The sequence below is a fragment of the Silurus aristotelis genome, assembly GCF_946808225.1.
Source record: "Silurus aristotelis genome assembly, chromosome: 6".
Classification (NCBI taxonomy): domain Eukaryota; kingdom Metazoa; phylum Chordata; class Actinopteri; order Siluriformes; family Siluridae; genus Silurus; species Silurus aristotelis.
The window spans coordinates 6,528,004-6,544,252 of record NC_139579.1 but is presented as its reverse complement, the minus strand read 5'-3'; the positions used below and the strand labels follow the sequence as shown (position 1 = coordinate 6,544,252).

The 16,249-nt window shown below is 39.6% G+C and overlaps 1 protein-coding gene across 3 annotated transcripts in view; it reads right to left on the bottom strand.

Annotated features, from left to right (window-relative positions):
* Positions 1–12,660: 12,660 nt before the first annotated feature.
* The window catches only part of cers2a (ceramide synthase 2a), a 34,659-nt gene continuing 31,070 nt past the window's right edge, over positions 12,661–16,249 (bottom strand). For all 3 annotated transcript variants that reach the window (XM_083544383.1, XM_083544382.1, XM_083544384.1), the window contains one exon: positions 12,661–15,099. In XM_083544383.1, coding sequence (XP_083400509.1) covers positions 14,941–15,099 — 159 coding nt within the window. In that variant the 3' untranslated portion in view covers positions 12,661–14,940. The remainder of the gene's footprint in view (positions 15,100–16,249) is intronic.

Genomic DNA, 16,249 nt, shown 5'->3' with positions numbered 1-16,249 from the left:
ACAGTCTAAAAATTTAGGTTGCAAAATGAATATGCACCAAATTCATGTACAGAAAAAAGTTTCCAGGATAGAGACACAAAAAGAAAATTACCTTGTAAATATAAAGTGAGGAAAATAAGTATTTGAACACCCTGCTATTTTGCAAGTTCTCCCACTTAGAAATCATGGAGGGGTCTGAAATTGACATCGTAGGTGCATGTCCACTGTGAGAGACATAATCTAAAAAAAAAATCCAGAAATCACAATATATGATTTTTAAACTATTTATTTGTATGATACAGCTGCAAATAAGTATTTGAACACCTGTCTATCACCTAGAATTCTGACCCTCAAAGACCTGTTAGTCTGCCTTTAAAATGTCCACCTCCACTACATTTATTATCCTAAATTAAATGCACCTGTTTGAGGTCGTTAGCTGCATAACGACACCTGTCCACCCCATACAATCAGTAAGAATCCAACTACTAACATGGCCAAGACCAAAGAGCTGTCCAAAGACACTAGAGACAAAATTGTACACCTCCACAAGGCTGGAAAGGGCTACGGGGAAATTGCCAAGCAGCTTGGTGAAAAAAGGTCCACTGTTGGAGCAATCATTAGAAAATGGAAGAAGCTAAACATGACTGTTAATCTCCCTCGGACTGGGGCTCCATGCAAGATCTCACCTGGTGGGGTCTCAATGATCCTAAGGAAGGTGAGAAATCAGCCCAGAACTACACTAGAGGAGCTGGTCAATGACCTAAAAAGAGCTGGGACCACTGTTTCCAAGGTTACTGTTGGTAATACACGAAGACGTCATGGTTTGAAATCATGCATGGCACGGAAGGTCCCCCTGCTTAAACCAGCACATGTCCAGGCACGTCTTAAGTTTGCCAATGACCATTTGGATGATCCAGAGGAGTCATGGAAGAAAGTCATGTGGTCAGATGAGACCAAAATAGAATTTTTGGGTCATAATTCCACTAAACGTGTTTGGAGGTAGAAGAATGATGAGTACCATCCCAAGAACACCATCCCTACTGTGAAGCATGGGGGTGGTAGCATCATGCTTTAGGGGTGTTTTTCTGCACATGGGACAGGGCGACTGCACTGTATTAAGGAGAGGATGACCGGGGCCATGTATTGCGAGATTTTGGGGAACAACCTCCTTCCCTCAGTTAGAGCATTGAAGATGGGTCGAGGCTGAGTCTTCCAACATGACAATGACCCGAAGCACACAGCCAGGATAACCAAGGAGTCTGTAAGAAGCATATCAAGGTTCTGGTGTGGCCTAGCCAGTCTCCAGACCTAAACCCAATAGAGAATCTGTGGAGGGAGCTCAAACTCCGTGTTTCTCAGCGACAGGCCAGAAACCTGACTGATCTAGAGAAGATCTGTGTGGAGGAGTGGGCCAAAATCCCTCCTGCAGTGTGTGTGCAAACCTGGTGAAAAACTACAGGAAACGTTTGACCTCTGTAATTGCAAACAAAGGCTACTGTACCAAATATTAACATTGACTTTCTCAGGTGTTCAAATACTTATTTGCAGCTGTATCATACAAATAAATAGTTAAAAAATCATATATTGTGATTTCTGGATTTTTTTTTTAGATTATGTCTCTCACAGTGGACATGCACCTACGATGACAATTTCAGACCCCTCCATGATTTCTAAGTGGGAGAACTTGCAAAATAGCAGGGTGTTCAAATACTTATTTTTCTCACTGTAAATAGTTTATAAGAATCATCATTCTGTTCCATTTTTGCAATAATACAACTATACATTGAAAGTAAATGAAATACTTTTCTTATTTTTTTAGAGTGGTAAAAAAATAAGTTTGAAAAAATTAAAAATAAAATTTAAGATTCCGAGAATAAAGTCGTAATATTTTAAGAAGTAAGTCAAACTTACAAGAATGAAGTCAAAATATTTTGAGAATTTTGGTCGCCGTTTGAGACCGCACAAAAGAGACAATTTCCTCAATATCTGTCAGATTTATTTCTTTTGAATGAATCAAGTCTCCTACATAACCACTGCAGTGTCCGGTAATTATAATGATACTATTTATAACTAAATCTTAAATAAATTCCTTATTGTTAATCCTAACCTAAAATACAATTTAGTCAAATCCTCCACATCCATTTTATGCAAAACAGGGAAACGTTTCTTGCAATTCTGTAATTTTTCTCAAAATGCTATCACTTTAATCTCTTACTGCCACAACTTTATTCTCGTAATTTTGACTTTAATGCCGTACTGCAATGATTTAATCCACGTAATCTTTGATTTTTGTATTTAATTTCATCTTCTCCCGCTTATCCGTAATTCGGGTCGCGGGGGCAGCAGTCTAAGCAGATTCCCCAGACTGTCAAGGCCCCTGCCTTCGACTGCTGCCCAATCCTCTCAGCACCGGTCCCTTACAGTCCCTCCTGCAGGTGGTGAGCCCACGGGAAGGCGGACCCACGTCGCTCCGACGTCACGGTCCTTGATTTATTTTTCTCGTAAGGGTCCCCTGGAGCATAGAGGGTTAAGGGCCTTGCTCAAGGGCCCAAGAGTGGCAGCTTGGCGATACCGGGGCTTGAACCCCCGACCTTCCGATCGGTAACCCAGCGCCTTAACTGCTGGAGCCACCACTCCCCGATTTTTGTATTTTTTTTTTTTAAATAATACTAAAACACAGCCGTAATCTTGTGCATTGCTCTAAGGATATAAAAAAAATTTGCTGCGGTTGCTGTGAAGGGTTAAACTTGGGAACCAGGAGGATGAACTGTGTTTAGTGTGTACAGTTTGTACATTGGCTTGGGGCTATAGCTGCCATGAACATTTTGCCATTCAAGTGTGCATCAGTGAACAGTTGATAACCTCATTAATGATGGAACTATAATGAATGGATATTCAATGTCACCTAGATATGGATGGGTTCTCTTTTGCATCTGGCTCTTCTTAAGCTGTCTTTCTCATACCATCTTCCATCAAGAACGAGATACAGGAACATACGCACCAGAACCAGCAGGTTCAGGGACAGTTTTTTCCCATCCATCATATTACTGAACTCTAGACTACACCATTAGAGCACTGTGTAACACTGTATAAACACTGTGTATAATTCTGGACAGTTGCACATACAATGTACATATTGCATATTGTAATTTTTATACCCCTCTTTCTCTACACATATGTCTTTCATACATCTACACTACTATTTTATTTAAGAGTATCTATATATACACCTTACATACTGTATATCCTGCCTAATATTTCACATTTACATATACATATATTTAGTGTACTTGTTTATTCAGCTTTATTCAGCCCGACCTTCCAATCAGCATCCCAAAACCTTAACAACTGAGCTACCACCTCTCAATATTATAAAGACCAGCAAAATTATGTTTGGCATGAACACATTTTTTTATTACAATCACAATCATTTGTTGAAGTACACATCTTACCGGTACTCGAGAACTCAACACTATGACTCGCACTTTTTAAATTAAAGGATGGACATTTAACATTCATATTAACACATTTTGAGGATGATGCTCATACTTTTTCTTTTTTTTTCTTCCATTTCTTTCACTGCTGCAATACATTTCCTACAGTATATGATTCTGATAAAGTCAAATTAGTCATGTTCATGTAGAACACCACTACTGTCTTTGTGCACCTTGATGTCCATGAAGAAATTTGCTTGTATAGTCCTCACAAAAATGCAGGCCCAACACCTGTAGCGTATTCACCACGTGGGATGGGCCAAAGCAACCGTCAGTTAGTGATTTGCTCTTCCTGATAGGTGGATGTGGAGATGGAGCCATAAGGATCGACCACCGTTTGGGCGCAGCGGACGACAGTAATGACTAAGAAGAGGCAGAGGAGGAACAGGAAGAAGAGTGCAAATCCCAAATCCACGTCGATCTCTAACCAGGATTGTGTCTGTGCAGGATGGTCCATGTTGCACAAATGATGTTCAACGATCTCAGGTGTAGGAGCACAGAGGCTGTTTTGCAATGTTGTAGTCGCCGTTAAATTCCCGTGGCTCTGTATGCGTGATGGTGTTTCTTCGGATTGTTGCTTTAACCAAGATACCAGTGCATCAAAGACAGAGCCAAAGTTGTGAAAACATACCAATGGCTTCAGTATAAAATGACTTGTAAGTTACTGATGGTGAAGAAATGCACGTCGGCTATGATTTCCTGCAGAAAAAGGAACAACTGCTTTTATTACATGTACTAAGCATAATATAGGTATGTGATGGCAAACAGGATGCTCTTGTGGAGTGGAAACTACATGCTGGATTATTGGATGGACAGATAACATCAAGGCTGGTTCTTGCCAATAATATTATGGTGGGCTGGTACAAATATTGGAAGGCAATCAGTGGTAGTGGCTTCAATATCTAATCTAGTTCTCCTTAAAACTAATATTTACAAAACTAGGAAAATAAATCGTAACGTAAAAACGTAAAACCTATAACGGTATTTTAATCTTATTTAATCTTATTTTTGATTGGATCAGATTTGCTCTTTAAAAGTTTTTTATCCTAAATCAATTTATCAAGCCTATTTTTAAACTTATTTTTCAATTTATTACTTAACCAAAGGCAGCATCGTGGAAATTATATAACCACTTTTTTTTGCCACTTTACAGCCAACAGCAGCCTGATAACTGTATTTGTATTGTTTATTAGTTATATATTTCTTTTTACTGTTTAGCCATTATTCCATCCATCCATCCATCCATCCATTGCATCAGTTCCCTGTTTTCCTCTGCAAAAATCCTAACAAATTCATCCATGACTAAAGTATCTGGTAAAGATTTCTCATGGGCCAAGATCTCTAAATTTCTCTTACTTTTATGCAACATGGTCCGATGATAAGATTCTTGACATTGTGAAGAAGGAACTCTCACATTATGCAAAAGACACACCAAAACCCAGGTCTCCAGCGAGTATGGAGCTAAAGCTTGTAAGTGTGTGGAACGGAAATTAGTGTAAGACGAGTGTCGCCAATCTATTGTGTGCTGCTGAGGCGGGGCTTTGTGTCAGAGTGGTGCAGACTGAGCATTGTTCATTAGCTGTAGGCTGCTGCTCACCCAATCAGAAGGTAGAAATCATGCTGGTATTTTCTGTGTTAATTTTTTCCTTTGGCTAAAAAAAATACAATCAAACTTTGATTTGGTGGGCTAAGCCCACCCCTGCCCACTGCTGCCACCGGCCATGGATAACAAGCTCTTCTACAACCAACTATTTTTAATCTTGTGTGTCAAAACTGCTTTTTACCAACTCACCAACTGTTTTTTACCATCTTTTCTGTCATGTCCTGCTTCCAATGCTCAGAGTCCTGTCATGTCCTGTGTTTTTTTTTTTCCTGCACTGTTTGTAGTCTTGGGTAAAATTAGGTATAGCACCAGTAGTCATGGAGAAACATCATTTCTTTCCTGAGTATATGCACTTTAGACACACCTGAACATCTATTTTAAAACTTAAACTGAGAACCTCATCGTCTCCTCCTCATGGTTCGCTTAATCCATATTCACAACACTCCACAACACACTACTAGTCTTTCATTCTCATCACTATAATAGCTCGAGCTGGTCGACCTCCTTGTGGCACTTAAGTTCTTATCAATAGTTTAACAGGAGGTTGGATAGTGATGGGTGGATTGGCTCCAAAACTCGGTAGCCTTTTGTTCTCAGGCAGGGCAAACACCCAGTTCACCAAGTCAACTAACACCCTCAACACCTCAAGGGGGAGGGACAAGTTGTGCAGCAGTGTAGGGAACGACCGGATGGGACTAGGAAATGTGAGCCTCAGAGGAAATGAACTTGCTCATCAAAAAGTCTGAAAGAAAAAGGGTAGTCTATCAGTCCAGATTAAACGTTGCTCCTGTTTGGAGGACAGATGTAAAATTAGAGGCTGGTGGAGGGTGTGAGGGGAGCGGAGGGGAGGTGATGCAGGAATGTGATCCGGCTCTTCTGTAATTAGCTGAAATGTCTACTGATCTGCAGTTCAATTAAAAGCACCAATGAAAATGGTAGCAGTGGGAGGAGGAAATGATAGAATATGTTAAGAGTGTTCATTTCAAAGCCAGTATCAGGTATTTTATGGGCACATCATGAGGAAAGTTTTTTTTTTTTTTTTTTTTTATAGTAATCATCCAACATGGGATTTCATTCCATGGCTCAATTTTAGGCATTTCTAACTAACAGTCTTTCGTTTGTAAATTCATGTGATTTTTTTTTTTTTACAGTAACTTTTACAGACATTGTTTTTAAATGCAAAGTCTGCAAAATCATGTCTGGATTGAAATGTTCAAATGCAATCTGTTTCCAGACCAATGTATTTGGAGACGATTACTGAAACAATGACCTCTTTGTTGCATAAAAGAAGTCGAAAACTTGTCATTTATATTTAATAAATGCTATAATTTGATTTAAACTGGGGTATTCTGAGGAATAAAATATGCATTTGGTGTCTAATGAAAACAACTCAACAACTTCTTGCAGAAATATGGGCTTAGTGCCAGTGTGTAATGGATCCTTATCACCTAAAAAGCAAGACTACTTTGTCTCCCATCATCTATGAAAAATAGCTTGAAGGTCTCTATGATTAAATATCCCAGTCATAACTATGCTTCTTTTTAATCCATCGTGTTTTATAGTAAAAAGATACCGATGGGTATTTTCCTAAAGCGAAATCCAGGAACACGTCTGTAATCTGAAGAGAGATTCAACATCAAGAGATTACACGTACACATGAATGATGTGAATATTGTGAGGAATTCAGAAACTGAATTTCACAAGACGAGGAATAAAAGTATTAATCGCATGCGGATTTGATTTTCAATTCCACTCTTCACAAGGTTACCTGTAAAGGAGACACGAGCACAAGCCTGGAAACACTCCTAACTACTCACCGAGTCCTGAAAATTTTAATAACCAAAAGCGAAATCCTTTCGAGAGCATTGAAAAAAAATGCGTCCGTGCTGTCTTTAGAAATCCTCCTAAGCAAATGAATAGAAGTTGTACTGGGTTTAAGCAGCCTTAATGCTAACTCACCTGTCTCACACACATCCCATCACAATCTGCTTCTCTTCTTTCAATGAGGCTTTCAATGAGACGTACTCTGTTTACACAAGAGATAGAGAGAGAGAGAGAGAGAGAGAGAGAGAGCGAGAGAGAGAGAGAGAGAGAGAGAGAGAGCGAGAGAGAGAGAGAGAGAGAGAGAGAGAGCGAGAGAGAGAGAGAGAGAGAGAGAGAGAGAGAGAGAGAGACAGAGAGAGAGACTAGGGGCTTATATAATGCACAACGTGCCATGGAGTCCCTTTGGCTGGGAATGAACATAGACGACTGAAACTCTGTGCATGTTGGCCATAATTATTACTGCAGGAAGTTGAAGAATACATTGACAGTAACTGATCTGAGGGCATTGTTGCAGTACCCAAAAGCCATACAAGGCCTATTAAAGTAAAAGCTTACACCTCCATGTGCGACTATGCCATGCCCTTCTAAATATCATTACCTCAGTAATTTCTAATTTGGTTCAGTCATGCAAATGGAGTTGAATGAATTTTACTGAATCAGCCTCTGCCATAACAGTGGCATAGTACACTATATTGCCAAAAGTATTGGGTCACCTGACTTTCTCAACCATATGTGGTTCTTTCCCAAACTGTAATCCCAAATCTGAAAGCACACAGTGGTATAGGATGTTTTTGGATGCAGTAGCATGAAATATTCCCTTCACCTGAACTAGGAGACCCAAACCTATTCCAGCATGACAATGCCCCAGTGCCCAAAGCAAACTCCATGAAGATATGCTCTGCATGGGTTGAAGTGGGAGATCTAGTGCTTCAAAGCTTTGATCTAAACCTGATTGAACACCTTTGGGATGAACTGGAACGCTGGTTGCACCCTAGGACCTCCTCACGTCACCTACATCAGTACTTGATTTTACTAACACCTTTGTGTCTGTATCAACAAAAATCTTCATTAGCACACTCCAAAATTTAGTGGAACATCTTCCAAGAAGAGTGGAGGGAATTATAAGATCAGGACTAAATGTAGAATGTGATGCTCAAAAAAAGGACACAATACTTATGACTAGGTGACCCAATACTTTTGGTAATAGTGTATATAAAACAAGTGTTGTTCATATCCTAAGACTCAACATAATGTGAACTTAAAAAACCTTCACATCACACAGATGGCTGTAAAAGGTTTATTACACTTATTAAAAAAAAAAAAAAAAAAAACATCCAGCTGTTTCATGATGCACATGAAAACAGAACAAATATCTCAAATCCTATGCTGTGTTCATCTAACCCGAAAGTGGGCGCTGTTTGTTTGCCACCTCCACACCTCTACAAAATGTTGAAGTGAATATTTACCTCCTGCAATGTCAATTTGATTTGATGTCACTTACAGAAATTGGGGGAGAAGATCTAAGCTCCTAAACTGGAATTCTGAGGGTGTTTTTCTTTTTTTTTTTTCCTCTCTATTTCCTGGTCGGAGATCAGGAAGTATAACTTCTAGTCAAACGTAACATTAGCAAACACTTCCTTTAGGAGGCATTTTGTACCATATAGTCACAATTTTGTCTTTTCAGCTATTTATTTTAATGAGGTTTTTTCTCTACAAAATTTCATAGTCATGAAAATAAAGAAAACTCTTTGAATGAGACGGTGTGTCCAAACTTTTGGTCTGTACTGTATATATACAGTGGGTATGGAAAGTATTCAGACCCCCTTAAATTTTTCACTCTTTGTTATATTGCAGCCATTTGCTAAAATCATTTAAGTTCATTCTTCTTCCTCATGAATGTACACACAGCTCCCCATATTGACAGAAAAACACAGAATTGTTGACATTGTTGCAGATTTATTAAAAAAGAAAAACTGAAATATCACATGGTCCTAAGTATTCAGACCCTTTGCTGTGACACTCATATATTAACTCAGGTGCTTTCCATTTCTTCTGATCATCCTTGAGATGGTTCTACACCTTCATTTGAGTCCAGCTGTGTTTGATTATACTGATTGGACTTGATTAGGAAAGCCACACACCTGTCTATATAAGACCTTCCAGATCACAATGCATGTCAGAGCAAATGAGAATCATGAGGTCAAAGGAACTGCCTGAAGAGCTCAGAGAAAGAATTGTGGCAAGGCACAGATCTGGCCAAGGTTACAAAAAGATTTCTGCTGCACTTAAGGTTCCTAAGAGCACAGTGGCCTCCATAATCCTCAAATGGAAGACGTTTGGGACGACCAGAACCCTTCCTAGAGCTGGCCGACCGGCCAAACTGAGCTATCAGGGGAGAAGAGCCTTGGTGAGAGAGGTAAAGAAGAACCCAAAGATCACTGTGGCTGAGCTCCTGAGATGCAGTCAGGAGATGGGAGAAAGTTGTAGAAAGTCAACCATCACTGCAGCCCTCCACCAGTTGGGGCTTTATGGCAGTGGCCCGATGGAAGCCTCTCCTCAGTGTAAGACACATGAAAGCCCGCATGGAGTTTGCTAAAAAAACACCTGAAGGACTCCAAGATGGTGAGAAATAAGATTCTCTGATCTGATGAGACCAAAATAGAACTTTTTGGCCTTAATTCTAAGCGGTATGTGTGGAGAAAACCAGGCACTGCTCATCACCTGTCCAATACAGTCCCAACAGTGAAGCATGGTGGTGGCAGCATCATGCTGTGGGGGTGTTTTTCAGCTGCAGGGACAGGACGACTGGTTGCAATCGAGGGAAAGATGAATGCGGCCAAGTACAGGGATATCCTGGACAAAAACCTTCTCCAGAGTGCTCTGGACCCCAGTCTGAGGTCCAGAGTGCTCTGGACCTCAGACTGGGCCGAAGGTTTACCTTCCAACAAGACAATGACCCTAAGCACACAGCTAAAATAACGAAGGAGTGGCTTCACAACAACTCCGTGACTGTTCTTGAATGGCCCAGCCAGAGCCCTGACTTAAACCCAATTGAGCATCTCTGGAGAGACCTAAAAATGGCTGTCCACCAACGTTTACCATCCAACCTGACAGAACTGGAGAGGACCTGCAAGGAGGAATGGCAGAGGATCCCCAAATCCAGGTGTGAAAGACTTGTTGCATCTTTCCCAAAAAGACTCCTGGCTGTATTAGATCAAAAGGGGGCTTCTACTAAATACTGAGCAAAGGGTCTGAATACTTAGGACCATGTGATATTTCAGTTTTTCTTTTTTAATAAATCTGCAACAATGTCAACAATTCTGTGTTTTTCTGTCAGTATGGGGTGCTATGTGTACATTCATGAGGAAGAAGAATGAACCTAAATGATTTTAGCAAATAGCTGCAATATAACAAAGAGTGAAACATTTAAGGGGGTCTGAATACTTTCCGTACCCACTGTGTGTGTATATATATATATATGACAGTATGTAAATGTACATCAGTGCTGTACCTGTAGCACATACACTCTCTCTCCATATGTCTTTCGAACAGTCTACCTTTCTCACTCTCTCTCCAAAACTAACCTGTCTGCCTTGTAATTTATGTTATGCTAACCAATGTGTTTAAAGAATAGCAGTGTTTGTTACATATACATAAACCAACCAGGCATAACACTGACATTATAACATTGAGGGGTGAAGAGTATAACACTGAATATCTCTTCATCATGGCAACTGTTAGTGGGTGGGATTTATTAGGCAGCAAGTGAACATTTTGTCTTCAAAGTTGACGTGTTTGAAGCAGGAAAAATGGGCTAGCGTAAGGATTTGAGCGAGTTTAAATAGGGCCAAATTGTGACGTCTAGACGACTGGGTCAGAGCATCTCCATATCTGCGGCTCTTGTGGGATGTTCCTGTTCTGCACTGGTCAGTATCTATCGAAAGTGGTCCAAGAAAGGAACAGTGGTGAACCGGCGACAGTGACGGCAAAAGTACACACATCCTTCACTCAAGTAGGTTTTAAAAGACTCTGGTAAAAGTTAAAGTACTGACTACACTTTTTCAATCAAGTTACAGTAAAGAAGTTTGGGCTCCGACATGTACTTAAGTAAGAAGTAGTCATTACTATTACCTGTTTTAGTGTCACGCTGGTAACTGGACCTCACATCATATTAATATATTAATACAAAAGTATTGCAAATATTATTATCTAATGAATGTATCCAGGCTGAACATCCACCATATAGAACACAAACAGAGAAACGATGATGATCAGGTGATAGGGAATGTCTCTGTTCTCAGTCATTTAATTTATACCCCAGACTTCTGTTGCCTTCTGCCCTGCTTGTTGTTATCTTCATAGGCTAGAATATGTCTGTGGTGTGAGAGAGCCAGGAAATGATACACCAGTGGTTGATTGATTGATCCCGTCGCCAAATAGATTAAAACTTAGTACCGAGTTTGGTTTGAACATGAAGTAGAAAGCACAGATATTTGTGTAAAATGTTGCCAAAAAAGAAATAAAGAAAAAATCAACTTAAGTACAGTACCACAAGTACAGTGGTCATGGGCGGCTCACTGGGCCCCGTGCAGTCCGTTCCTACAGACATTTACATTTGCGGCATTTAGCAGACGCCCTTATCCAGAGCGACGTACAAAAGTGCTTTAAATCTCTAGTAATGAATAAATCTACACTGGTACGCAAGATTACAAACTCAATATAAATATAATTAGAATTCTACAAACTTGGAAAGTGCTCATTTAGGTGTTTCAGGAAGAGGTAGGTCTTCAGTCGTCGCTTGAAGATAATCAGGGACTCTGCTGTACGGACATCTAGGGGAAGTTCATTCCACCACCTCGGTGCCAGAACAGAGAAGAGCCTTGAAGTATATTTACCTCTCATACTGAGAGAAGGTGGTACCAGTCGAGCAGTGCTGGAGGATCTCAGACAGCGTGGTGCAGTGCGAGATGTGATGAGGTCACTGAGGTAAGATGTTGCTGGTCCATTTTTGGCCTTGTAGGCAAGCATCAGTGTTTTGAATCATATACGTGCAGCTACTGGAAGCCAGTGAAGGGAGTGTAGCAGTGGGGTGGTGTGGGAGAACTGGCAGTCCGTTCCTACAGACAAGCTCCTGTAGCTGGATTTGCTGAAGACGTCACTGCCGTTGATGCTCGACGCGTCAGGACAGTTTTGGCAGCAAAAGGGGGGACCGACACAATATTAGGCAGGTGGTCGTAATGTTATGCGTAATCGCTGTATATCAAAGCAGCTCATTAAGGAGAATTGTAACTTTGTGATTATGCATATTAAAGCTCTAAATAAGTGAATTGCAAAACAATAACGTGCCCTAGCAACGCTCATTAGAATAAGTAAAATTGCATTATGCGAATATATGACACCCAAAACATTATGCGAAATCCCAAAACTATCATTTGGTACACGTGACGCTTCGAACCACTCTGCACAACGAGGACATTTGTAGAATGAGTGTAATAATGATGTCAGATCCTTGAGAAATAAACTGACAAAAATAATACTCATCATATTAAACCCTCAGAGCGATCACTATGGCCATGGACGTAGGTCAAATTAGTGTTTCTTTTATATTCCGTTATATTTATGCTACTAATCATATTGGCATATAATGTCAGATAATAGAATACAGACACTAAACACGAAATTTCTGCTGCTCGCTGTATAACACCTCCCTCTTCCCAAAACCGCAGCCCAAGCAAAAAACAAATACACAAAGTCCAAAAGTTTGGTAATCCACAGTCTTTTATCTTAAATTGCATAATGATGATACAAAATACAACATAAAAACACTGGCAGTCGTGCCACCGATCAGGTTTTTGTGTGTATCAGGGATGTAGACAATGGATAATGAGATTTAATTTGGTTGAATTGGTTTTGGCATTCGGTTGTCAGGGGACTCACTTCGATAAGGAGAGGGGGGAAAACAGAAAAGAGAGGAATATAAATGAAAAGGTTGGAAGAGACTGAAGAGAGTAATTACAGGAATTATCTGGAAGTTTAATCCTATCATATCTGCTTCAGTACGGATTGCTTTTTAGATTCGAGGCGACATCGTCTGCATACGTTTTTTTTTTTCCAGGAACCATGTAGTAAAACAAAATCAAGGCCGCTTTCAGGGTATTTAAGGTGAAGTCAAAGCTCAGTGGCATGAATGGATTGTACCGAAATAACGACGAACGCGCTTTGGAGAGCGGAGGTAACAGGAACGAGAGCGCTTGAGAAAAGTGAAAACGCTCAGGCGGCTGGATCAGTGATTCAGCAAAAGCCTTAACAGGATTCAGAAAATAAACAAGACCACAACATGTAAACATTATACGCAATCATATTCCTATCCTTAATCTTAGGTGTTTTCTCGCTATTAATTCTTACTCTGGCTGAAAAGTCGAGAAGTTTGCTGGACGATAAAAAATTTCCACCAATGATTCTACACACGGGCATGTTTCCTTCTTTAGCCCATAAACGTCTCGTGTCTGTTTCAGTGTTTCAGCCTTGTTGAAGCTTTACGAGTTTTACAGATGCATAGTGTTACAAAGTGACTCGGCTATAAAGCGCTCCGACCTACACTCGTACTCTGGGCTTTATTTCATTGCAGCGAAGCTTTATAAAGTGCACCTTAAGGCCTAATGAAGATAAATACTGACTCTTTATCTTATTAATACTACAGCAGTGGCTTATGATTGAACTACTACCTTTATTTGGTAAAAACACCCCCTCCCTCTCACCTGGCCATTCTGATCACGTTTGTTTGGAAATTACATTTTCTTATGGAAATTCCCTCTCATTACCCCCTTCCCCCAAAACAGCTGACTCCAGAAACTCAACCCATTTTTTTTTTTAACTATTATACATATTAAACTATCAATATTAAACATTTATTTATTTATTTTACATTTATGGCATTCCATCAAAAATGTTCAAAACTGAAATGTCTTGGAATCTTCGCAAAGAAACGTGGACCTCGTGTAAAAAGACGAAATGAACACGAACATAAAAAAAAAATAAAAAATCATAAAAAAAAAACCTATAAAAGAAAAAAAAAATACAGTAAAATCATAATGTGAGCAATCGTTTTAGACGAAATTAAATAAAAAAAATTTCCTTGTTCGACTTGGAGCAAATCTTTAATTTTGGACGCTGAGTTTATTAATAACGTCGATTCGAGATGTTCGAGTGGTGATAAATTTCCCGGGCAAATTTAAGGCACTGAAGGCAGAATAATTCGACATTCGGCTTCAGGATGGCGGGTCTGGACAATGTAGGTGTCTTTATTCGAGCTAAGAGAGAATTGAAGGTTGTTCTGTACCGTGCTGTTCGGTTTTAAAATTGACGTATCAGGTTATAATCTGAGTGTGTTTAAGTGGGAATGTTGATCAGTGGTCCTCTACGCTCAGGGCATCATCACTAGCGCAGTGGTAGCGTGTAGCAACATTAAGGTATAGTGCAACTGAAAACATGGGCAGTACACATGAGGGCTGATGGCAGTGCGAGTGTGTGTCATACACACACACACACACACTAGGAATGTGTTTTGGAGACCTAGCTAAAGGCCGCTTGGTGAAATCGACTCAAGATCCGAGTTTGGCTTCAGGTACGGAATGACGCATTTACAGTGTTTGCGTGTGATGAGAGACGACAGTAGTAAGGCTGGAAAGAAAGACGGGGGACGAGTGAGGGCTTCACATTAACCAGGCGATAGGCAGGTCATTTACTAAAGCAGGTTGAGGAAAAGTCACTGCCTGGAGATTTCTGCTGCAGGATTCAGTGCATATTTTTTACTAAAACAAAAAACTGACCGTTACAATGATTTGACATTATTTTTTTGCGGGGGGGATTAGTGTTTAAATGTGAACCTTATACTCGGTCAGAGGTGTTCGTCTGACTGTATGTGTGTAAGCCGATCTTTCAAACCAGCAGCCTCAATCTATTAGTCAGGATGTGTGTATAAGTGTGGCAGAGAACAGGAGAGAACAATACTTCTGCTCAACTCCTCTTCTCCGTACCCCATCACTCCATCTTGCGGTGGTGGTTGTTATTGGAGGCGGAGTGGCCGTTCTGGAGAGGTCCGTTTTTCGTCTTGGGGCGTCTCTCCTGCACCTCGTCCTCGTCCTCTTCCTCGGAGTCGTCAGTCTCCTCTTTGTCACTACGCTCATCTTCCACAATGTGCTGCAGAACAAAGGATTTAGTGATGCATTTAAAATAAATAAATAATTGAGTATAAAAAAATTCTGTATTTTAACTGAACATTTATGCAGATGCAGTGAGAACATTTATTTATACTAGGGGGATACACCTCATATGTATCACTGATATTCCATGAGGTGTACGCAACAATTAGAACCGAATCCCTCCTCTGGTAAATTTGTCTTGCCAAAATTCTTCATTTTCACAAATCAGGAGGGAATTTGGGCATGGCTGGGGCGGGGTGGGGAGGGGAGGGAAGGGCCAAACCAGACATAGTCTCAGATAAATGTTTGTAGGAATCTCATCTTCATTCCATTTAAAATATAAACTCATGAGACAATTTGGTTTTAACACATTACCCATTTTCTGGATTGCTAGATTACTGATTTCTTATATTTATATATGGAGAAAAAATTTTTTTTCAATTCAGGAAATTTATATTCATGGCACTTCATCATTTATAACTTTCTATAACTTTTAATCTTTTTTGAGTAATATTGACTTTGATTATGGACAGGAAAGCTTAAAGTGTCTTCTTTTTAAAGATATTTAAATTGTGTATGTAGCCCACTTTTATCAGGAACTGTTAAGACAAAAAAACAAAACGCATGGTGCACACATCCGGCAATTAAAACCGTCCGTGTGGAAACACAGCAAAAGTTCAGTTTGGTGTCCTGATAAATTACGTAGCTTGAAACACTATAATTATATTAAAATAGAATACTTTATAATCACGATTACATATATTCATCGATTGACAGATACTATATATTTTATACACACCTACATTACGTGATGACGTCTAGTAGATTAGACTAGTGCACATGCTCTTTTATAGTGAGTTATTTCACTGCATGATTCCGTTTATTATAATGCATTTGGAATGATAACAGAATTCAAGATATGGGGGCAGAAAATGTGTACATTTATATAATTTCATATAGTTAATCAGTATCACATAAAAAGTGCCATTTTTTTTCTCCCCTCAAAAAAAATCAGCTACTAAAATACAGGATGTTATAATATGTATATGTTATATTAATATTACATTTAATTTATATAAAAAACTGATTTCACTCTAAAGATGATTCACATTTTATATATATATATATATATATATATATATATATAT